This window comes from Lissotriton helveticus, chromosome 12 (genome assembly GCF_964261635.1).
Source record: "Lissotriton helveticus chromosome 12, aLisHel1.1, whole genome shotgun sequence".
NCBI classification, from domain to species: Eukaryota; Metazoa; Chordata; class Amphibia; order Caudata; family Salamandridae; genus Lissotriton; species Lissotriton helveticus.
The window spans coordinates 917,390,773-917,415,862 of record NC_136073.1 but is presented as its reverse complement, the minus strand read 5'-3'; the positions used below and the strand labels follow the sequence as shown (position 1 = coordinate 917,415,862).

General features: G+C 45.7%; 1 protein-coding gene across 1 annotated transcript in view; it reads right to left on the bottom strand.

The window, feature by feature from the left end:
* LOC144798559 (uncharacterized) overlaps window positions 1-25,090 on the bottom strand; it is a 49,134-nt gene that overhangs the window by 2,355 nt on the left and 21,689 nt on the right. Inside the window, exons 3-4 of the mRNA XM_078669498.1 lie at window positions 21,833-22,642; window positions 41-847 (exon numbers count right to left, since the gene is read on the bottom strand). Coding sequence (XP_078525624.1) covers window positions 41-847; window positions 21,833-22,642 — 1,617 coding nt within the window. The remainder of the gene's footprint in view (window positions 1-40; window positions 848-21,832; window positions 22,643-25,090) is intronic.

The window sequence follows — 25,090 nt, the reverse complement described above, 5'->3', positions numbered from 1 at the left end:
GCACACAAAAAGCGCAGTGAGTGGATGTTTTTGCACTCACCTTCAGTTTCAGAGTGCTGTTCCATGGGTTTCACAGTAGAAGTGTCTATCCCAATCAACACATGTGCAGCCTCTGGTGAAACTGTTGCCTCACAAAGACTCTCGGCATGTGTGAGGGGCATCTGTTGGCTGAGTCCTTCTGTGCCTTCTTCCTCACTTATACTGATAAAGATTTTTTCCTTTGTGCGTCGTCGTGTGTCGTACCACCTCCTCTGGATTTCATCCACTGTGCGGTGGGTGATGCCAACAGCATTCACCCTGCTCTGGATCCTCACCCAGATGGCCTTCTTGGCGCTTTCAGGGACCTTCATAGCTGCTTTGCCAAAGAGTCTGTTGAAGTTCCTTGTCACCTCCTCCACTAATATATTCAGCTCCTCTTCACTAAATCGTTTTTTTCTTTTTCTTTGCTGTGGGGATTCAACGCCATATTGGCTTCCTAGGTCTGTGGGCTGGTACGATGACCAGGAGTTCTTATTCTGCTCTGTGTCCTCATAGGACTCCTCTCCAGAATGGATCCCCTGATGCCTTTTCAGATAAGAGCTGTTGATGAAGCTTTTCTCGCATTCTGTAAACGGTCCATCCCCTGTATGGGGTCTGTGATTATCCACCATCTGTGACGTTGGCCATGAGTTTCCACCTGGATCTGTGCACTCATATGCTTCCTCTCCAGTGTGTACCACCTGATGTCCGTACTGGTCCACCCTTTGGCCAATGGTTTTCTCGCACTCTCTGCACGGGCCCAGCTCCTCCCCAGTCTGGATGTGCCGGTGAATGCACAGACCCGTGGTCTTGATAATGGCTTCGTTCTCTGTGGAACAAACAGAGAATGGTGGTTATTATGTGTGGTCAGGCATTCCTAGGACTCGCAGACCTAGTGAGAAACCGTGAAACTTTAATCCACTCGCCCAAGCCCTCCCTAACGAAGACACCACGAGCCTCAGTGAATCCAAGCGTCTCAGAGCTCTCAGAATAAAAAGAAATATACGATCTGAGAGCATTTTGGCACCAGTCCCAAGTTCCATTTTAAAATACATATTGTAATAAATGAAAGTTCTCACTGTATAAAGTAAACACAGATCCTAGTGTGAGCTTTTAAAGCTGACAAATACTAGAAAGAATATGTTCATGTGTGGTTTCCAATCAACAAACTAGGAAGCAACAACAAAGCATGCAGATCTGAGAATGTGGCCACTGCTATAGCTGAAGGGTGAGCCCGAGTGCACCGGCAGAAAGGCAGCACACCGGCCATGGTGCCGTCTTGGAACTTCCATTGCCAACAGAGTTGGGGACATTTTCCCCAAATTTCGAGAAACGTTGCATGTCTGTAAATCATAAGGCCTTCTGTGGATGATTTAATACAATGCGCGGTCCCTGCATTCCGTTCGGACACATTGAAAGGCGCATGTGATGGCTCAAAAAGAAAAAACAAGTAAAAGTTACAGATCTGTTTGATAATGTTACAAAAGCACAGATTCAGATGCTGGAACAAACAGAGAATACTGGGGAGTGGGGACGGCAGAGGGCGAAAGGGGGAAGACATGCATCTCAAGAGAGAACGGATCATTCTGCAGGCAGATATGTGCCAATCTATTCTGACAAATATTACTTCTTACTTTCTAAAATGTATCACTTTTTTTTACCCTGGTATTGTGACTACAAATGGAGCCCTGAAGACCTGCAACCCTCCAACCAGGTCACCCTTCTGCCCCTTCCAATCTACATACAAAAGTAGTACTGCTGAGAGGTTAACTGCAGAAAGGTTACAGTTTACCACTAGAACTTGTCATTGAATACTTAATAAAGCTGGTTTTCCAATCACCTTAAGCACACTGACCACATCTCACTCTGTGCCTCTGAGGGGGCCCGCGACTGTATCTACAGACATGACTGACGGAATCTGAGCCACCAAACTGGAGCCGGTGATACTTCTGGACTTCTGCATGCTTTTGTTACGTAAACGAGTGCCTTCAATAACGTATAACAGATTAACATAGTCTCCACGGTCGCCTTCTGGAACTCTGCAGTCCAAGAAAAGCACCCTCTGATCCCAGGCCACTACAGAATTATTTTTTTGCCAATAGTGTACAGTGATTAGTTACGAAGGGCGACGTATCAGCAGGAGTTGCAAACGTTCTTGCATCTAGCAGAGCATTTTACATACTGAGGAAATCTTCTTAGCTGCCATAGAAGGTTATCCTTGGAGTGTATTATATTTATTGAGTTCCCCCAATCTTTTTATTCCAAATAGATTAGAAAATGATGTTCTCTATTTCTTTGACAGTCGGTTCAACATTTTGAGGTAAAGTAGCTTGCACAGTTAAGTCATGCTGATTTATTTCTTATGTTTTATCTATCACATTGCGTGATAAGTTATATAAGTTATCTGATTATATGCTTATGGGTCTCGGTTTAATTTTATCTATCACAATGTGTAAATTTAATCCTAACTATTGTATCCATAAGTGTCACTTAAAATATTGTTAAAATATAAAATACAGTTAAATAATTTAAGAAAAAATGCATACCATTTCCACAAGAAAAATGTAATACAAATACACAAATACATTAAAGTTATGTACAGCAAAACTTGAAAGTCAGAGTTTCTTACTCTTTATCCATTCATGCACATATGGGACTTTATATAATACAACTTTATACCTCTTTATAATTTCCCATATGCATGTATGCCTTCCTATATAGTTCCATTTCTAAAAATGTATTACTTTATGCCTACTGTAGAAAAGAAAGGCCTTCGACTCTCTCCTACGCACATTGCTCTAATATCTCATCCTATACCTCTCTCAATATATCCTCTACCCTCACTCGGACTCATCCCAAACACCATTGTATTACTATGGTCTCCCTAATAACCCTGTATAGACTCTTCCATCCTTATACTCATCCCAAACCTCATTCTACTATTATTTCCCTAATAATCCTTTCTGGACTCTACCCTCCTCTACAGGGCTCGAAAATCATACAATTCTCTCTCGACCTGCAGGTCTAGTAACTTAAAAAATCTACTCAACCCAACTAAAATGCACTTGACCTCTGTATATGAAAGCCGAGCAAATGTGACAAGTTATCAAGATTTAAAGACTTTTTTATTGCTCATTCACTTTGTGAGCAATAAGGATGCCTTTAAATCTTGCTATCTTGTCACATTTGCTCGGCTTTCAGAGACAGAGGTCAAAAGTCACTTTGTCTTCCTACTTGCCAGAAATTTTCGGACGAGTTGGACCTAAAAATAGCTCGTCAAAATTAAATCTGGCTCGCAAATGTGAACGGGCGAGTGGATTTTATGAGCCCTGCTCTAACTCTGCTTTCACTCATCCCAAACCTCATTTTACTACTATTATCTCCCAAATACCACTTTGACTCTTCCTTCCTCTAGCCCTCTTTATCCTAACAATTCCAACTAACATCCTCACATGTCCACCACTCGATTTAACAAGTGATATTTCCCTATACTAACCCACTACTAATCCATATTGGGTTCCGGAGTAGCATGCTACTCACTGAAAAGGGCTTCAATGCCTAGTAAGGGATAGTAAGCATTATAAAAATACCATTACAATTTGAAAGAGCTTAACTGCATAGTCAACCTTATGTAAAATTTCAGATGAAACTATTTGCACATAGACAGTTTCACTGGTGATGCCTCGTTCATCTTTTCATACAGTGTTAGTTGGTCATCTTTCAGTAACTGTCCACAGCATTCGATGCCTCTACTCTGAAGCTGGCTGGAGTGTGTAGCCTCCAATATCTGCACCTGCTTCGATCTTTCCATATAGGTAAAGATTTGAATAATACCTTATGTTAGTGTTTCCCCAACTGTGATGCGCAAATTATAAATATTCATTCAAACCAGATTTACACACATGATCATTTGCGTGCAATATAGTCTTATCGTTAAAACGGTATGTAGGTGCAAATTTAGTGGCCATTTTAACTGAAAATGTGCAGTTTGTAAATGACATTGCACGGCCACACAATGCTATAGTTAAATTAAAAAAATCACCCACCTATTGTCGATTAAAACCAGGTGGTTTGTGAAAATTTGACATGCTAAAAAAATCATGGATCTAAAAGATTTGAGAAGCGTACATTTACAATTATTTGAACACATTTTTTGTGCCATTCCTGGGAGTTGGCCTTCCAAGTTAAAATGACAGAGGAATATTTTTATGGACTGGACTCACCATTTCTGCTGGATACAGTTTGAGCAAATTATTCAAGCATTGTAGTTGTATTGTCCAAAATCATATTTCACGGTCAGGGAGAACCCAGCCGCAGAGTCCTGTGTGGTGGTTAGTTTCTTCTGTGTCAACTTTGGTTCTCCCATTCCATGCGACTCCAGACAGTGAACCTTGTGGGTTAAAGCAGAGGTCCCTTGAGGCCACATGCTGCTGGAGTGCTCTGCTAGAGAAAGGCCTCTTTGGCACAAACACAAGCTTTATAATATTTATTCTATATTTAATGCTAAGGGCAGATGTTCATGTTTTAAGAAGCCCCTTTGTTTGTCTACAGTCGACTAAGTGTAAGATGAGGCAAAACTCTATTTCACAATGCCTTACTGTCTTTATCTTAAATTTTTGTGAATTCCAATTTCTACTGTGATTTACATTCATAAACCTAATAAAAACTGAAAGCTCCCAAAAACCTCTTACTACATTTATCCTATATCCTAAAAATGTATGGTACCTTTTTTAGTGTGCACCAGAACGTGACTATTTTACAATTTTTTTTGCATTTCTCTAAGGCTCAGGGAGATTATGTGATTAGCCCAGCATTGCAGGACGTTAAGCAGAGGCTGGGGGTTTCACTGGGGACACAGTGTTCCAAAGTCAGCAGCTCTAGACTCTAGGCCACATCTCCGCAAGAAAAGTAAATGAAAAAAATATATTGCCTATATAGACTTTAGTGCAAGGTTCTCTCCATTATTTGAAGCAGCAGAAACGCTGCTTTCTGTTATTATGTTCATGGCTAAGGATTCTATGAACAGTTCAACAGAGACAGAGGACAATCAAACGCCTCTGCAGGGTTCAATCTTATATTTGTCATAAATCTGTCCACTGATCATCAAGCACAGAAGTTGGAGCATTGTTCAAAGAATCCTGTACTAAAGTCAACAGTGGCAACTCCATGCAAATCCCACCAGCAGCAAACCATGGCGATATCAAAACCCTCTATGGGTTCGCTATAAACAGAATGTAAGGATCAGCCAGTGCGGGAAGTTAACAGAAGGAACGGACGTAAGACCTTAAAACGCAGAAACAGCTAGATTAAAATACAAAAGTGAAATACTGATAACCAGTTATCTTTCCACAGATTTACGTGCTTTAACCGCTGCTTTGAGGAAAGAAACAGGCTTCAGCGTCATCTAAAGGTTGCAGATATAGCACCGATATTCTACACTGCCTGGGCTCCGGGGGCTTCATAAAGGGTTTAAATATAAGTCAGAATACAGCCTAAATTATTTACAAAAGAACAAAATGTAGTACAGACAAGGAAGATGCATCATCACAGACAATTCAGTAGGCTACTACTCAACAAACCAGGACCGAGAGGGAAACTTAATAGTCGCCAAACTGTTCCTGCCCTTAAACGGACTAGGAAAGACCTTTACCGCCAAGTTAAGGGACGACTGTGGCACTACTTCGCCCAAGTGCAATATAATCCTTCATTATTTCATCCCCTAGCCTCTCTGTTCGGCTAAACTCTAGAAAACGAAGCGTAACCAGTTTATATTGCTTAAAAAGAGACTTGGGTGCGTCAAAGAATTCCGTGAAGCCTATCTTACTTAAAGACTCCTTCATGTAAGCAAGCCAGGATACCCTCAGCCCATATTCACAGGATAAGCAATCTTTGATAATCTCCTTATTCAGTACAGCTACCTGCGAGGTGAAATAATACTTAAAGCATCAAAAGGTGCCAGGTGCACTAGAACCAAGACATACTGCAAGGACAGCTCTGTATGCAGATCACCGTGTGAGCTGGCTGGTGGGACTGAAAGGATTCATCGACAGACACGATCTCCCTCACACTGGAGCGATGATATGTTAGAATAACCCGAACCACCTGCCCATATAGAACAGCTGCGACACTCTGAGCTTTATAGATTGCGAGTAAAGGCAGCATTGTTGTGTTGCCTTGAGGCGGCTGTAAGTTAAGAATGGCTTTTGTGGAATTAGACATTTTCAAACAAGCGTTTAGAAACTGACTATGTCAAGTACCCAATGAGTCGGGGGTAAAAAACTCATATGTATGGAAAACTATTGGCCCTAGTCAAGATTTTACTGCCAAGGGGTGAATTTAAAATGTTAGTTTTACCGGGGCCAAAAGCCATGATGTTATGTTATTTCAATTTATAAGGCGCACAGGTACCCCAAAGGGTTTCCCGGCGCCAGCCTGGTAAGAGAGGAAATAGGGAACAAAGGCATTACAGATTGAACAGCCAAGTTTACAGACATCTGCGAAAATTCCCACAAACTGTTTCCTTTCGTAATGAAATGGGGAGAGAGTTCCAACGGGAACTGGAGAAGTGTGGCTCACTGGTTAGAAGCGGCAGACCCTGAAGCTGAGGTCGGCCCGGGACCAGGGTTCAATTCCCGACGCGGCAGGGTCTTGGGTCAATGTCGGCGGACTCGATAATTCTCGCTTAGGTGCCTACGCTAACCATGGGTCCCACTCTGCAACTCTGGGCAATAGCTTGCTTAATCGTCACAACGGCCCCAGCAACGCCGGGGATGCCTGGCTTCACCATGGGGTGCCCTCTCACATGGAAAGCCAGGACGGGTTCCCCAGCGGTATACAGCGCCAGGACGCCACGTAACGAGGTAACAGTGCGCTTTACAAGTATACATACATTACATTCTAAGTAAGCAAAGGATCGAAAGCGTAAACGCATAGGTTTGATTCTGGGAACAGTGAATTTAGACTGAGTGGTGGAGCGGAGGGGACGTGAAGGTATATAGGGTTGGAATAAAGATTGCAGATATTGTGGGGCTAGACCAGTTTTGATTTTGAACATATAGTTCAGAGCTTTGAATTTGATACAATTTTCCACCGTTAGCCAATGAAGATCGCGAAGAAAGCCAGAGATATGAGCAGTCTTAGGAACCTGGCAGAGCAATCTGGCAGCTGCATTTTGCACCACTTGCAATCTTTGTATCACAGCTTAGAGAACTTTGCTGTAGTCCAGCCTAGATGTAACAAGGGCCTGGACTACTGTTCTCTGAGTAGAGAGAGATAGCATCCAAAGAATTTTCTTTAACCATTTGAGAATGGGAACACAAGTTGAAGGCACCTCATGACTTATTATTTCATCGATAACTGGTCGTTGATGATAAAACCCAAGTTATGAACATGATGAGCAGGCTGGGGTAAGGGACCCGTTTCCGAGGGCCAGTGCTGGGGACCCCATAGATCTTGTTGCTTCCCTAAGATCAGAACTTCTGTGTTTTTCTCCATTGAGTTGAAGTAGATTATTATGCATCCAAGACGCAATTTTTCTCAAACCAGACAGGAGAGTGGCGATTCAGATTCCTTCGCTGAAGAGAGGGACAGCCCGCCTCTTCTGCAACATCTGCCAGTGGGCAAACGTAAATATTAAACAACAGAGGGCTCAATACAGAGCCTTGAGGCACTCCATAAGGGGACAAATGGGGTTTAGAGCTGGCCGTGGAAGAGAAAACCTGAAACGTGCGGTTAGTAAGAAAGGAGTCAAGCCATTTGAGCTCTAGGCCCTCAATACCCAAGGATTGCAGAGCTTTCAACAACACGGTGTGTGACACCGTGTCAAATGCGCCACTCATGTCAAGTAAAATAAGACCCACCATGTTGCCAATATCCAGGCGGAGTCGTAGCATTTCAGTGACTCCTAATAGTCATTTCAGAAGAAAACACAGTATTATAAGACTGATGAAAATGGTAACTAAATCCAGTTCACTCATAAAAGATACAAAGGAGCGAACCAACTTATAGAGAGTATTCAGTGTGCGGGCCAGAATTATTGAATCATCCGCATACAACAGAGGTGCGACACGGGTCACCCCATCACCAGTACATAGTTAAAGGCATTGGCTAGTCAGGGGATAAGATTGTTAATATAAAGAGCAAACAATAACAGGGTGGGATACAACCTCGGCAAACTCCCCGCGAGAGATCAAAAGGACCAGACCGTTCTCCCAAAGTGCAATAACAAACTCTGGCTGCCAAGTTAAAATGAAGGAAATGGAGAAAAATGACCAATGAAACTTCTACCCCTATATCAAACAGAACAGCAACTTGGTATGAATGACTGAGGCAGACGGGTCCACAAAAGCTAGGTACAGTGGGCAGCGCCTGGCTATGTAATACTTGCCCAACATACACTGGTCCACTGTACCCAGCCCTGCCCTGAAACCATACTGACGGGGGTTTGAGAGTTTGTTTTCTTAAGACCAAAGTTTGAGGAGCGAAAACACAACACTGCTTAAGATCTTCACAGTGCTGTCAATTAGATAAACGGATCTTTAGCACTTGGCAGCCTCTGAGTCACCTTTCCTAAAAACAGAGACATTCACCTCGAGTGCCCATGAACGTGCCAGTCGGTTGCCCATAAAGACAATAAACACAGTGGTAAGCAAAGGACCCCAGATCTTGGGTTTGCACTCACTCAAATTGATGTCTTGACCCCCAGACTTTGATTGATAGCCAAGGGCTGCAAGTGACCAACATGCTGCACCCTTCACCCTGCTCATGAATAGCTGGGTAGGACTCTCAACTTCATTGTGAGAGAGGAGTTGGCCTAACGGCTAGGGCGCTCGACCTCGGACCTGGGGATCTGGGTTCGAGTCTCGGTAACGACGCCAAAACCTCCTGTGATTCTGGGCAAATCACTTAATCTCCCCATGCCTAAAATGAATGTGTGTCTGTCCTCATGTAACGTAACTGGTGCTATGTAAAGCGCTCTGATACCTGATTCGGTTCGGGTCTAGTTCGCGCTATATAAAACTCTGCAAAATAAAAAATAAAAAAATAAAAAAATTTGCTTGATCAAGGGACTGAAAAAAGGAAACCCACTCACTGCAGGTGAAGCCACATCGCAGTGTATTTAGCGGGCAGGCCTTCATTACAAAACATGTTACTATTCTTATTGACCACTGCAAACTACCGCTGTTTCCAGTGCGCCCTTAACAGTTCATTTCTTCTTTTTTTTTTTTTTTTTAAACATACTTTTATAGTGTTAATGTGTGTTCATTACCTCGGCCTGGATCCTGGGATTCGCTGCCAAAACCTTCCTAAATTTGCGGATAGCTACAAAGCCTTTAGTATTAAACCATCTAGGCCACTCAGGAGTAGTCAGCACATCCTTATGAAGCTTTCTTTGATGCATTAGCTAGGATTCCCAAAATAACCCAACATGTCTTCCTCCGCAGTAACCTCGGAGAAGCAGATGAGGAAAATCTCCAAGTGACTAGCAATGAGGGAAGCAAGAAAAGGCTCCGGTACTGGCAGGAACCAACATAGTCTGCAGCCATCATTTGAAGAAGACATTTCGGGGACACCTCTTTTTGTATTGGAAAAGCCCTACTATCACCAGGCATTATGAACCCCCCAATTAGTTTTTAGGCTATAGCCCTCAATGAAAATAGAGGACAAATTAAGCATGGAAAAAATACAATCTATTGTGTGAAGCCTCGTCCTCTAAAAGTTGGCACTGGGGAAATCCTTTGTCAAAAAGTTGAACAATATTAACAAGGTCACCCGCTACCAACTCAGATCAGACCCTCTACGGTCCGAGTCCTTAACATAATCAAGTATGGTCATATCCTCCAAGCTCTCAGTACTAAATCTTAGGTTAGCATTATAGTCTTCGCATATAATTTAATTTGGCTGAGTCTCCCTCCTACAAAATGGGACAGCCACCTCACTCCAGATCTGAAGGCACTAAACTGGCTCCCTTAGGAGGAAAGGATTCAGGTGAAAATTGCTTGCATGACCCACAAAGCCCTACACTTCAATACACTGAAGAACCTAGCTGACAACCTGGAACTGTTCGGCGGTGGCAGATCTAGAAGCACCAGCACCTTACTGTTGAAACCTCAAATTTCAAAAAAATAAAACCTACAACCGAGCCTTCTCCGGATTGGCCCCTAGAATCTGGAACTCCCTGCCTCCTGAAATTAGACAGATCCCTTCAATCACTTCATTCAAAAAAAGAAGTCAAACTTCTTTTAATGAACAAATACCCTGAACCCACTGTCTCATTCTCTGGATACTGATCCAACGCTGTTCCCCAACTAGGCCTTGCACGCCGTCTGAGTCCTGGTTTATAACTCACTGTCCCACTCCTGATTGCAACAGACATCGTCATCGTTTATGCTTCGTGATTATCTATTTTCGACTACTCTGTAAAGCGCTCGGATACCCTTCTAGGGCCAAGTTCGCACATTACAAAACTTTATAAATAAAAATAAAGTAAAATAAGTTCTCATCGTCTGCTGCAGGGTGTCTTCTTTCTTCTGAGATAATCACAGATCTCAGTGCCAGATCTGGAGGTGCCACCTAATACTAAATTTAGGAGCTGTTTTAGGGGAGTAGCAGGTAAGGTCAATGGGCACCTAACCTAGGGTGCCTAGAGATGCCTACACCCTTGATTAGGCCACCTACCTGTGGGAGAGGGCATAGACCTGGCCTTGATTGGAGGGTTTGCCCCATCTTCAAGATGGCGGGGAGGAAAGCGGTGCTTCACCTCGCTTCCCCCACCTTAGGGGTGGCATGGGCAGAGGTGGGCACATCTGTTGGAAGGGGCAATCTCCGAGGGCCAGGTTGTGCTCACCCAGACACCCCAAGATCCACCTCTCCCACAGAACTCGCCGAGTCTTGATGTGAGGTCCTCGCCGGGGAGGCCTTCGGGTTTGGGATCGTACACACTGTGCTTACATCACACTACGAACAGACACCACACCGTTGGGTTTTAGTAACAAGGTCTTTATATAAGCAATAAAACGAAGAAGGCACTCTTATATACACAGGGGTCGAGGGACCACAAGTTCGTTGAGGATTCGGGAAGGGGGAAGCGGGACAGTCTTTAGTCTCTGGTTCAGTACGAGGCGTGCCCTACGCACAGCTCTCAATCCTCGAGCCGGGGGGTACGGGATGATGGTCGTACTGGCTGCTTCGCCTCCGTCGAGTCGGCTCGGTCGTGATGGTGGGCTCGATGGTCCCGCCGGACCAGAGTACTCCTCGAGCCGCGACGAGGTCAGCAGGGCTCCGATGGTTACAGTTCAGCTTGAGCCGCAACAGCGTCAGCAGGGCTCCGATGGTTACAGTTCAGCTTGAGCCGCGACAGCGTCAGCAGGGCTCCGATGGTTACAGTTCAGCTTGAGCCGCGACAGCGTCAGCAGGGCTCCGATGGTTGCAGGTTCAGCTTGAGCCGCGACAGCGTCAGCAGGGCTCCGATGGTTACAGTTCAGCTTGAGCCGCGACAGCGTCAGCAGGGCTCCGATGGTTCAGTTCAGCTTGAGCTGCGACAGCGTCAGCAGGGCTCTGAGGTTCAGGGTGAGTCTTCTTAGGGTCAGCCGCGATCAGATCAGCAGGGCTTTAGGTCCAAGATACAACTGCCCGCTATTTGTCGGGCGGGCCCAGTTATAGTTCTTCTGCTCTTTGATCTCCGGACCCTCGCAGGCGGAGGTCTCAGGCCCTGGGGGCTGGTCGTTGGCGAGGTCCGGCGGTTGGCTCTTTGATCCCTTTGAAAGATGGGTCCGGGAATTCCCAGACGCCCAGCGGGTCTGGAGCCAGCCCTCGGGGAGGCCAGAAGGGTGATCGAAACTGGCCCACCGGGGAGGGCCAAAGGTGTGACAGAAACCAGCCCCTCGGGGGAGGCCGGAGGTGCCATCGATACTCCCTGGCTTATCTCACTTGGGAGCTCTTTACCCCCCAGCCGGGACTGGCGCGTCTTTGGAGTCTGGGTTTCGCTGGGGCCGGGGTCACGCTAGGCCCAGGGAGACAGGGATGTCGGGAAGGGAAGATGGCGTCCGGGCCTTGTGGGGCATGCAATGTTAGGCGCTCGGAGCCGGGAGTGGAGCGGGGAAGGCAGGCCTGGTCGAGGGTCCAGGGGGATCTAGGTGTAATCGGGGTAGGACGACCAGACTCCGATTGCAGGGTATACTAGTGGGGAGGCGGCAGAGGGGACTAGGGGTACAGGCTTACGCTCGCAGGGTGTGGAGGGACAGAGGTGAACCACGCCACGAGGCCGGGTCCAACAACATCTATCTTTTTTAATTTTACAGCCGGTTTTCCCACCCAAAGTGGGGTTGCAAACTAAGGGCTGCCATCAGAAACATGACTGTGGTGGCTGGCTGCCTACAGCCAATCAGAAACCACACCTCTGGGTACATGGTACAATAAAGCACACACTGGCGTCAGTGAGGAGTTATTGAAGGAAGTAGTTTAGTACCAAACACTCCCGGGTTCAGTGAAGCCATCATGTTGCTCTGGAACTCGAGTTGTCAAGTTCCCCGCCCTTGTACGCTCTATGGTTTCCCTGGCATGTACAATATTAGGGAAAATACCCATATATTGTAGTTGCATATCTGCTCATGCAGATCTGCCCACATCTGGGATATAGTGCACCCTACCTTAGGGCTGGTAAGACCTGCCTGAGGGGTGACTTACCTATATCTTAGGCAGTGCTAGCTGGCATGGCACTCAAGCAGTGTGCCATGTTGACTTGGTCATTTCTTCACCTCACAGTGGCATGCCAACTGCAGGAGCAGTGGCAGGGTCCTAGTGAGGGGGTCCCTGGTAACCTCTTCAGCCTCTAGGTACCTAGAGTACCACTTACTAGGGACTTACAGGGAGCAGAAGTACCAACTGTGGACATGTTGTTTTAGGGGAAGAACATTGGTACTGGGAACCTGGACAGCAGGGACCCTGTACTCTACTCTACAGCCAAAGTTGCATCAAAAGCCAGGCAAAAGGGTGTGGGGGGATTACTGTAAGAGAACCCCATTTTCTCACACACGCTCTCCACAAACACAAAGGATTAAGCAAACTTTACATGAGGGGTGTCATTGGTCAACACCTGACTGGACACACACCTAAAAGGTTCTGGGTCAACTATAGGAGACCATAACCTATGGTATGCTGCCACCACTGCCTACCGCACTACCACCAAGACGAGGACAGCCATTTGTCCACTCTAGGTTCACTATTGTTGTGCCCCACTGGTCTCAGACCGGTCCTGGGCTTCACATTGTCCAGGGCAAGCCTAGGTTTCTGCGCACGTGCGAGATTAGTGCGACACAAGAGCCACAACAAAAAGGCAGAATATTAGATACACGCCTGGTTAGGTGATCACAGCAGGGGCACACGCCTGTTTAGAATGTAGGGGACATTACAGTCGCACCAGAAATCAATCCTGGCAAGAGAAAGTGTTTTGCCTGGTACTAATGCAAATCAAACATACTTATTATAGCACTTGCACATGCACATCATTTTATTTGTATTCCTACAGCTTGACATCCTCAGAATGCATGCTGTCCAAATTGCCCCCCGACCGACTAAATTCTAAAACCTGCATAAAAATCTGATTTGGACATAAAAACTTTCAATTCGATCACACCACATACCTATTGCTTTAACCTGCCACTAAGACACTGGAGGAAATTCACAGAATGTTTTTATGGGGAGCACAAATCTAATCCCAGTAAATGAAAATAATAAATAACCACTGGATTCAAATCAGTAATCTTGTGGGCCAGGATAGCATGCTACTTGCTGTAAAGTGCTTCAATGCCTCAACAGGGGTAATAAGCACTATATAAATCAAATTGCAATTTATTAAGAGGAATCTTGGCCTGAGAGCCCTTCTCAGTCTCCATCACACTTTGCAATGATTGACTGTAAGAAACGCAGGCCTTTTATCACAGTGATTTACCTCCAAAGGTGAGGGGAATGTGGGCTAAATTAGATTTGATTCTTGAGCAGCGAGCTGTCATCTCAATGGAACTCGGAGGGAGTATTCGATCTGCGTATCAGATTTTTTTTCAACCCGAATTCTCTTTCGATAATCTCTTCTCACGTCCCTCCGCTATTGCTGATAATGTGAACACGACACTAGTTTTCAACCACTTTTTTGCAAGTGTCATATTTTTCTTTTAGAACGATGAATCATGGAAGGGAACAGATTTTGTTTAGGACTAGCCTTTTTTTGCCTCCTTGTCCGACATTTGCCTTGACTACAAATGCTTACTTTAAGATTACTGCACATCTTGCAGCTTTAATTAGCGAGCTGGTTTGGTGTTTATGTCCCGCGGTTAGAGGACCAGCAATCATGACATGGCCCAATCATTGTAGATACTTTTGTGCAGGGAGAATGAAGAGTGTTGTGGCCACTGTGAATAGATGCTTGCAAGGCCACAGTTCCTCTCAAAATACCTGCTACTTGTTTGTTCTCTGCGGCCTTTGACGGAAAACATACTGAAGAATTGATCATAGTCGTTACAATAATACAATAATTCACTCAATTGTTCTCACTCTCAAGTTCCATCTTTTTTCAACAGGTCTCTTGATTTTAGTTGTACTATGCTTGTATTTAAACGTCTGTAACACTTGTTATGGTAGTTTATTGCTCTGGTGCCTTCCAATTCGATCACGGAGTCCCGTGATGTTGGTGTCTGAATCTTAAGGTAAATAATGACAAATCCTATATTTTAACATGTGGTTCAAAGACCACCCGTCCAAAGAAGTGTTTTAGTGGAAGTGGAAATACACCCATAATGAAAACAATTACTGTTAGTTACTTGGGTGTTGTATTTAGTACCAATCTGAGAAGGGACCTTTTAATTACCCAAAAGTCCCATTCGATGGAGGCAGGATGTGAATCTCCCAAATGGCAGACCATGTTATGCATGAATTGCTTTTTTTCACCCCTGAGGCGGAAGCCGGGGGTTTCTCTTCTCTTTCCCTTTTGCTCACGGGCAGTACTTGACGTGATTGTGGACAGATATATTTTTAAAGACAGAAAATATTTTAAAAGTGTAAAATATTTTAATAGCGCATTTTTACCTACCTGCACTTCTGTCCCCTCGGGGCAAGATTTACGTTGTTCCGAGGCCCCTTGTCTCCATTCCGGACCGGTGCAGCCGATGTTGGGGCTGACGCCGGCAGGCTTCGAGGGTCGCCATATTGGGGGAAGGAGTAGGGCTGCGGTTCAGTAGTTGGACGCTTCCCACCCGCCTCCCACTCTATAAAAAGATGACACCCTCCCGTCCGCGCTGCGGGCGGCGCAGCGGGCGCGCCAAAGGCAAGCCCGTCTGCGCCCGTCCGCGCACGGCCGGGGACAGGGGCCAGTCCCCCTGGTCAAATCAAAGCTAGTCTATGTTGGACTTCCCAGCAACTACGTGACATGCGTCCCGGTTCGGCTAAAGGCTGTTTTCACAGTCTTAATGTAGAGGAAACTAATAGCTGCAAAGTCTGCCATTATACGTGGCAGACCAGACCCCCTCCCAGAGAAGAGCATACCAGGCTCTTATGTGGGCTACTTAACACCAGATCCATGAGGAAACACAGCCTGGATATTCATGATCTATTATTAGATATGAAACTCGACTTATTGTTCCTCACAGAAACCTGGTTGGATTCCAATTCTGGCCCTGATATAGTTGCTTCTCTCCCTACGGAATACAGTCTGGCCCATCTGGACAGGAGTGAGGGAAGAGGTGGGGGGATAGCTGTCATCTTTAAACAACCATTGACATGCCAACTTGATCCCTTGCCCATAGCTGAAGGCGAGATAGGAGCCTTCACTATTAAAGTCAATATGGGGAATACGGTGAACGGCTTACTAATCTACCGTCCCCCGGGTCCCTCGACCCAGTTCACTACTCGTCTGATTGACGGTATCACAGAAACTGCCCTACGCAGAGATAAGTTCTTGCTTCTAGGCGATCTCAATATTCACCTAGATAATCTAGCTGATAAAGCAGTCACCGATTTCTATCAGCAACTTTCTTCCCTCCAACTATCCACTGAATCCAAAGCCCCCACCCACTCGAAAGGCCACTTGTTGGATCCAATATTTGCCAACTGGGATGGTGTAAAAATTCATTCTCCTATCCCTGTGGTCTGGTCCTATCATTTTGTAGTTCCATTCACATTATCCGTCCCAGCAATAAACACACACAAACCCCAGTGTACCAAATACCTTAGTCGGAAATGGACTACATTCTCCCAAGCGAAATTTGATTCGGCCCTTACTATAGGTGGCAGACCAGGTGGGGAAGATGCGGTTACTGCATCTGATAGACTTGATGAGCGCATAACTATGGCCCTGGACGCTATCGCTCCATTCTGTCAAAAAAAAAACTATAGTAGATCGCATAAATCGGCCCCTTGGTTTAGTGAGGAACTCCGCTTAGTTAAAGCGGAATGCAAGAAATTAGAACGACAATGGAGGGTTGCCTATCTAGACCAAGCTAAACTGAAATACAAAGGCAGACGCAGGGAATATCACATTCTCATTAGACGCGCCAAAACTAAGCACTTTTCAGATAGGATTGGAGAAGCCCAAAACTCCACCAAGGAGCTATTTAAAATCTACAAGGAAATTTCCATGTGTAGCTCCTCTGTCGATCCCTCACTGAGCTCAGTTGAGTCCTGCAATCGTATTGCTACCTACTTCTCCGATAAAGTGGCTAACATCTATTCTGCTTTTGCAGGGGGGGAAGGAAAAGGCAACTGAGCTCAGGGAACCTCCTAACTTAGATGCAGGCACAAATAGATTATGCAATTTTGTGATTCCATCGCCTAATGAGCTGCAGCGGATTTGTCGCTCGATTAAGTCCGGGTCTCCTTGTGACCCAGCATCGCCGAAACTTCTCGGTCGAAGCATTGAAACTTTAGAACCTTATATTAGAGATGTTCTTGACATCTCCTTTAAGACCTGCACTGTACCCAAAAAATGGAAGCAAGCAATTGTACTCCCGCTCCAAAAAAAAGCTAACCTTAGCTGGGACAGGTTGGACAACCTGAGACCCATTTCCCTTCTTCCTTATATGGCCAAGGTGGCAGAAAAGGTGGTCAACTCTCAAATTATGACCTTTGTGGATGAATCAAATCTTCTCCACCCTACGCAGTTTGGATTCCGTCCTCGCCACTCCACAGAGTCTGCGCTGCTTATGGCCACCGAGACCATCAGGCAAGGAGTTGATGAGGGTCAAACTATGGCACTCATCTTATTTGAACTTAGTGCCGCCTTTGACACTGTAGCACACTCCATCTTGCTACAGTGTCTCAATAAGGGAGGAATCAACGGGAGGGCACTTAGATGGCTACAATCCTTTATGATGGAAAGAGGCTTCCAGGTCAGACAGGGTGAATGCTACTCCAAGCTATTCCATCTCGACCAAGGGGTTCCCCAGGGCTCTGCCCTTAGCCCCACCCTGTTTAACCTGTATGCGTCTCCTGTAGCCACTATTGTGGAGAGATACGATATCCAACTTGTATCTTATGCTGACGACACGCAGCTGGCCATCTCCCTATCACGGGCGCCCGGCACCGCAGCCGCCAACTTCAGTGCTTGCATGCAGGAGCTAGCCTCCTGGATGTCTAACAACTGCCTGAAGTTGAATGGCTCCAAGACTGAGGTTCTCGTGGTGGGGAGGAGTCCATCTGTGTGGTCCTCAGCATGGTGGCCAGACTGCTTGGGCCCTACACCTATGCCAGCTCAACAGGCCAAAAATCTGGGGGTTTTGTTTGACTCCGAGCTATCGTTTACGCCCCAGATCAATCGGGTAGTGGGAATGTGTTTTGGAGTACTCAAAACCCTGTGTAGGGTCCTTGATATGCTCCCTGTTGGAGACAGACAGACCCTCGTGCATGCCTTGGTAACATCAAGACTGGGTTATGCTAATCTCCTGGACCTGGGTAGTACGGTCAGCAGTATTAACCGTCTCCAGGTGCTGCAGAATGCAGCGGCCAGGTTGGTGCTAAGGCTCCCGAGACGTACCTCCTCCAAAGCGGCCTTAAAATCTCTCCACTGGCTACCGATCTGTGAAAGGATCAAATACAAAGCCCACTGCGTATGCCAGCGTATCTTAGGAGGCAAAGCACCCGCCCCTTTGAACGGTCTTATTACCCCCTACAGACCAGAGCGGATGCTTAGATCCTCCGACACTGGCTTGGTCACTGTCCCCAAAATCCGCAGAGCCCGCATGGGTGGAAGATCGTTCCGTTTTCTTGCCGCCAAGAATTGGAACTTACTGCCGATTGAACTACGCCTGGAACCCTCTGAGCCCAAATTCCGCAGAGCCCTCAAAACACATCTGTTCCGCCTAGCACTGCCCTAGCCCCTCTTCCCTCACGTTCCCTCCCTTACTAAAGCAATCTTAGCGCAGGGACACGCCGGTGAGCGTAACTAAGCGCTTTATAAAATTCCAAAATAAATAAATGTTATACAGAACTAAATGTCTGGCTGTGGGCACATATGGTGCTGGAGTGTGGGGGCTTAAGTCTGTAAAGACCCTTCAGGCAGCAGAAATATATAAATAAATAAAATTCAGGCCGCTTAGCACTTAATGCTATTTTGCACTGTTTTCAGAACTCGGTTTTTATGTCCAATTTTATTGAGAAAGTGTCTTAAAACACATCAAGGTTTAATGATTCTACAACGATTTGAGTTCCAAACAATCTGTTATGCTGTGTTGAATTTTAAATACACAGGTGATAAGTTTAAGGGAAAAAGATGCTGCATGATACAGCTATGATGATACGGAAGGCCAATGATGATGTATATTTTAGTAACTGAAATTTGTGATACTGATTTGTGTGATCTGTCTGTGTTTGTTTTTAATATGAGCTTGTTTGGTCATATTGCTGAAGGAATAAAGATTATTTGAACCTGGTATGTTTTCATTTCTAATGATGTGTTTGTTTTTTACGAAGTGAAACTGTTAGACTGAGTAGACACCGTAAACCAGCGAGTTCCTTAAGATCTCCACAGGGATAGGTTTGACGGCACCGATAAATGTGCACTACATATTAACAATGAAACAGCAGACACTTTAACATATCAACATTAAGATAGTATTCGCGCTTGATATCCAATAAATTGTTGCTTCCTAGGTGCAATTCAATTGGACTCCAATCAATGAGGAGTTCCTAGAATGCAACTATGATATATTAGCAGGTTATAAAAGCAGCAGGCAAGATCAGAACAGTGTGAAACTGTGCATTGTTCGAGTTGTGTGAGGGATAATGCTTGCTTTCTTTTGCGGAGCAGGAGTGTCATTGACACTCAGCCTATCCCTGCTCATGGTCACTCGTCTGGGTAGAGTAACACACACCTCAGATGCGCTCCTGGCTTTAAACGATCTGGCACTGCATGAGAAGTGTGGTGCTGGGCATAGTGGCGAGGCATTAGAAATCTCACCAATCGTGGTATTGACTTTGGCCTATGAACTCCCCCCATCACCCAGCTAGACCATGTTGCATCTGCCTGTGTCCTCATTGGAAGCCAGAATGCTTCACGAAAAGAGTGGTTCCGCAGGCAGAATGCCCCACCCAGCAACAGCAATGTAGCTCTCTAAGCTGCTGATCTGCTAGTGCAGTTCTCAGTGCGACCCTCAGCAAAGATAACCTTTGGTTGAACTACTGCGCCAATACCCTTGGATAATTGCGGAAGAATTCCTCGCACTGCACAAGTCTAAGACACATTTTAGATAATATTTTGCAGGTCTCGTTCCATGCAGCTAAATCATGGAAGTTTTTTTGCACATGCAGCATGGAATACCCCAAAACCCAGAAGTGGCCCAGGGCTGATGTGGTGTCAGATGGCACAGTGTGAACACATGCTAGTAGAAGACTAGTGATGATGCGGAGTATGGTGTTGATGGAGCCGGGTACGGTGTTGCTGGTACCATCAACATCTTCTAGTGCAGCTACTTATGATCCTGACATTGTTTACGGGGTGGCTGGCATGATAAGCCACATGTACAATCTGACAGCCTCCTCTAACATATGATTACCTGCATTATCTACAAACTAGGAGAGAGAGATGATCCATATTGGAACTTGTAAACTAGCAATCGTGGAGACCTTTTCATACCTACCAGTTGTTTTTGATACTAACCAACCTGGTCACCCACAATGGGCAGCAGGGCACGAACAATGGAGCGCACTCTGGCGGCAGTCTCTAGCTTCAATAAGAAACTGGGCTCAAACCCCTGGCAAGCATTAAAAAGATCTACAATGCTAAAACGATCTCTGCAACGACATGTGGGGCAGCGGTCTGGGGCACAGTACCAACTGATTCCCTCCAGAAGATAGAGAACGGGTTCTTCAAGAGGATCACCTCGCTCCTTCCTCATTCTCAAGCTACGTCACTCACTTAGAGCAGGATTTGCTCTATGTCTCTGACATAGTCCGAGTAGTCCGTGTTATGCTTTGGCACTCAATATGGAGCAGAGACAGTGGACCTTAATCAGACCATCATACAAAACTGTCCCTCACTGGTCAAGGCATATACAATTCCCCGGCTAGAGTACGTTAAACTGACTCTACACTTGATAGGATGTCCCGGATAGTACACAAACACCAGTTCCTGCTCTAGACTTTCAAAAAAAGGCTAACAGCTTCAGTTTTGGCATGAAAGGAAGGAATCTCAACATGCAAAAACAACTGTAAAACTTTCCTATCTGATTCCACCTTTAACAGAAGGCGAATACCCGTACTTGGATGCGGTAAGGATCCAGCATCACAGGTTTATCCTTTTAAGGTTTCGTCTTAATTTAATTCCTGTGATGTTGGGCCTCCCTCCGAAAGAGTAAGCATTTAGTGAGCTGACAACATGCCCATGTGATAACCTATCCGCCCAGTCCGATCTCCACCTTCTTTTCTTCTGTCATTTTTATAGGGAACAGAGAGCCAAATATATTTTACCTTTTTAAGGCTGTACAATTTTAAGAAATGTCGAGTCGCCCTGTTTTCTTGAAAAAGCTCCACGATCCTTTTGTATGTTTCTGCGCATCCTCGTTCCTTTGGGTTTGCAAGCGAAGGAGACATTCACTAGAAGTGGAAAGCCATGTCAATCCCCAGTGCTACCCTCATTCGAGCTTCCGAAAATAATATGAAACTGATGTGATACAGGCATGACGCGACACTGGACCTTTATAACATATGTAATATTTTTTAATGGTTTTATAAGTTTGCTTTTATCTATTTATTAATTCATCTGGTAAATGGAAATCTGTAGCACTTTATTTGACTCTCTATTGCGCTTATTACACAAACTATAGATACTGAACTGCGAACCTTTGCACAGTTTAATCCTATACTCCTTGTCGGGATTGTAATTTGTATCTTGCTTTTTTAATTGTTATTTCTTATTAATGTTTATTGTATTAAGAAGGACAATATACTTTAGTATGTATAATTTGATGATCTGTGCTTTTTTAGATCCAATAAAAATGATTGAATTGATTACCAGCATTATCTTCACACGAGGCTAGAGAAGTGATAGTGCTAGGAATGGATTTAAAAGTCTACACAGCATCGCACTTCACATCATGAAACAGGCTGTACAGGCGCATGCATCTTGACATGGTGCATATAATACATAAATGGATAATTGCTTTGTATGCAATGACTTGTGCAGCAGTTTCTTGTACACATGATGCGTGACAGGTGATGCCAGATGCATTTCAGATTTTCAAAAAATATATGCACATTCATGGTAGCCTGGAACGTGTTATGGGGGGCATATGCCCAACAAACAGTGTAAACGGAAGGGGGTTTCTGCACTCACCGTCAGTTTCAGAGCGTTGATCCAAGTGTTCCAGTGCAGAAGTGTCGATACCCACTAATCCTTGGCTGGCCTCCTTGGCCAGTATGGTTTCCACATGACTGTCTGAGTTAGTGAGGGGCAACTGTTGACTGGGCCCTCCTCCTGTACCTGCTGATTCGCTTATATTGGTGAAGATTTTTTCCTTGGTACGACGGCGTATGTCGTACCACCTTTTTTGGATCTCATCAATGGTGCGGTGGGTGATGCCAACAGCATTCACCATACCCTGGATCCTCACCCAGATGGCCTTCTTGGTACGTTCAGGGACCTTCATAGCCGATTTGCCAAAAAGCTTATCATGGTCCTTGGAAACCTCCTCCACCAGGATGCTCAGCTCCTCTTCACTGAACCGTTTTTTCCTTTTTCTTTGCTGTGGAAACTCAAGTCCGTGCCTGCTTCGTGTTCCTGCAAACTGGTAAATTGGCCATGAGTTCTTACTATTCTGCATGCCCATATAGGGCTCCTCCTCAGAATGCATCCTCTGATGCCGTCTCAGATGAGAGCTATTAATGAAGCTCTGCTCGCACTCTGCAAATTGTCCGTCTCCTGTGTGGGAACTATGATTATCCATGACTTGTGAAGCTGGCCACGAGTTCCTACTAAGTTCTGTGCACTCATAGGGTCCTTCGCCAGTATGGCACATCTGGTGCATGTACAGGTCCAACCTCTGACCAACACTTTTCTCGCACTCGGTGCACGGGCCCAGATCCTCCCCAGTGTGGATGCTCCGGTGAATGCACAGGCTCTGGGTTTTGGTGAAGGCTTCATTCTCTGATCAAAAAAGCAGATATTCAATGTATTATTATATGTCAAAGAACAGCCTTAAGGTTCACGACCAACACATCAACAGAGCTCTTTAGACATACCATCTAACATTAACCCAAAATAGCACACATTAACATCCAAGAGAACACATTGATCAGAAATTTTTAACAGGCATCGAATATTTTCCAAAAGAAGCCACACACATACATACAAACACACACACACGACACAAGTCATGTGCAACAACCAAGATGTTGTGGAATCAATTGTTGAAACCATCTGTCTTTATCCATCACACATCAAAATTGTACACTCAAAGCTAACTGAAAAAAAACCATGATAAGAGTGTGATAGCAATGTGATCCCAGACAATGACAGAGTGTGACCTCCGACCCTCGGTCGAGGTCCACTCTCTCCCTGCAGCTCCGCTGTGCATTCTCTTGCCTCCAGACCCCGACCTTCTCTTTGGGGGGGTTCGAGGCTACTGCTCGCTCCTGCACCTGCTGCCGGCTCCAACTGGGACCAGACTGCCTGCAACCATCGTAACCTTTCTCAGCCGTTTTTCTCTTAATTTTCACCTGTTGTGCCACTGTTATTGTGCCCATCTGTGTCTTGCTCTAATTCCACCACTGTTTTTATTTTCTCGTGCCTGCCTGTTCCTTTTGCCTTTCGCCACGGCTGCCCCTACCCACCCCCGGAAATCCCCCGCTCCCACCTCCTAGCCTCTCCTCCTTCCCTACTTAATGACGGCCACTGCGCGGTCGCGCCATCGGAGTGCTGAAGGCATAGGCAAGCCTGTCTGCGCCCGTCTGAGACCTGACCGCGGCCAGCCCCAGGAACCCTGGACCTCCCACTACCCAACGCTACGACACCACCACCCTCCTCGCACTCAACCCCGGAAGACTTAGAGATTGCCAACAGGCCTTGCCGAACACGATCCACGGCCAGTTCTCCTTCCTCCACTTCTGCCAGACCCTCACTGCCACCCCAGCCACCAACACCGCCGTCAGCACCGGCACCAGCGACACCCTAAAATGCATCCTCCTCAACGTGCGCTACGTACACAAACACACCATGGAAATCTGGAACCTACTCGGCTCTCTCTCGCTCTACATCGCCTTCTTCACAGTGACCTGGAACAACTCATCCTCCGCCCGACATCAGCACCGCCATCCCAGGCGAATACAAGATCCAGAGGAAAGACCGCCCCAACCACCCAGCCTCGCTATCGCCCACAAGAGCACCCTCCGCCTCACCACCTCCAGCGACACCTTCCCATCTGCCGAACACCTGCACTTTCAGATCCAGACCACCCCCAAAGCCACACTCTGAGGAACCCTCATCTACAGACCCCCCGGCCTGAGGAAAATGAAATTTTACATGACCAATATGTCCCCTGCGTGTACCCTATGTTTAATGTATGTGCATGTCATCCATGCATTTTCCCTTAAGTGGCCTGAACAAAGAGGCCTCTGCATTTACGTCCTGCATTAGGATGCCAGTCTTCAAGTCTCCCATGTAAGAAATATTAAGTTAGCATTTAAGGCCCATGTATTTGCATTGTGCACTTTTAAATAAATCACGACAAACCCATTTTGTGGTTCAGCCTGAGCCAGTTTCTGAATTAAAGGTTTTCATGGCTCAGACACTCTGAGAGCTACAGTTACGTATCCCTGACCTCGCATATTTCTGGCTCAGCTGAAAGAAGCCCAGCAAAGGGTGCCAAGACAGTGTTTTGCAAAATAGTTATCTGCTTGTTGTACAGAATCACATTTCTGCCCGGTGAAGAAGGTAAACAGAACCCGTCTGCAGAGATAGGACCTAGCCTTTCTGTCTCCGTTTAAGTAAATTACAGAGCTTGCATCCGTAGAAAGCCCACGTTCCCCCATGCAATGAACGAAGAAATATATGCCCCCTCTGGCTCTTAGTGATGAGCGACCTTTGCTTCAGATAAAACATCCCCGGACTCAAGATATCAGATAATACCAGACGTGCTGGTCGCCCTGACACTGAAGGCCTCTCTACTAGACTGAATGTCAGCTTTCCCCCCAGTCACACGTCAGTTGCACGTCATGATCAAGTTGCACGCACAAGTAGGGCAAAGTTCCAGCCTGCCATGCAACCCCCCTCCATGTATCCACCCACCTATGACTCACCTATGACTCATCAAGTGTACACCCTCATGCACGCCCACATGCTCTTATCTTCTTTTCTCTCTTGCTCTGCCTCGAGCGCTCCTCCTATGTACAAAATTGCACGTATAAATATGTAATCAGAAAATAATGTTTAGAAGACCCTTCCTGAACCTTAGAGGTGATGGAACAGATTCTCCCTTAACTCGAGTTATTGGAATAAAGCCCTTTGACTCGGATACCACGGACTCTGCCTCTCATTTACTGCATGATGCATTGTTTATGTATAGAAATTATGACAGGGTAATATTTTATTTACCAC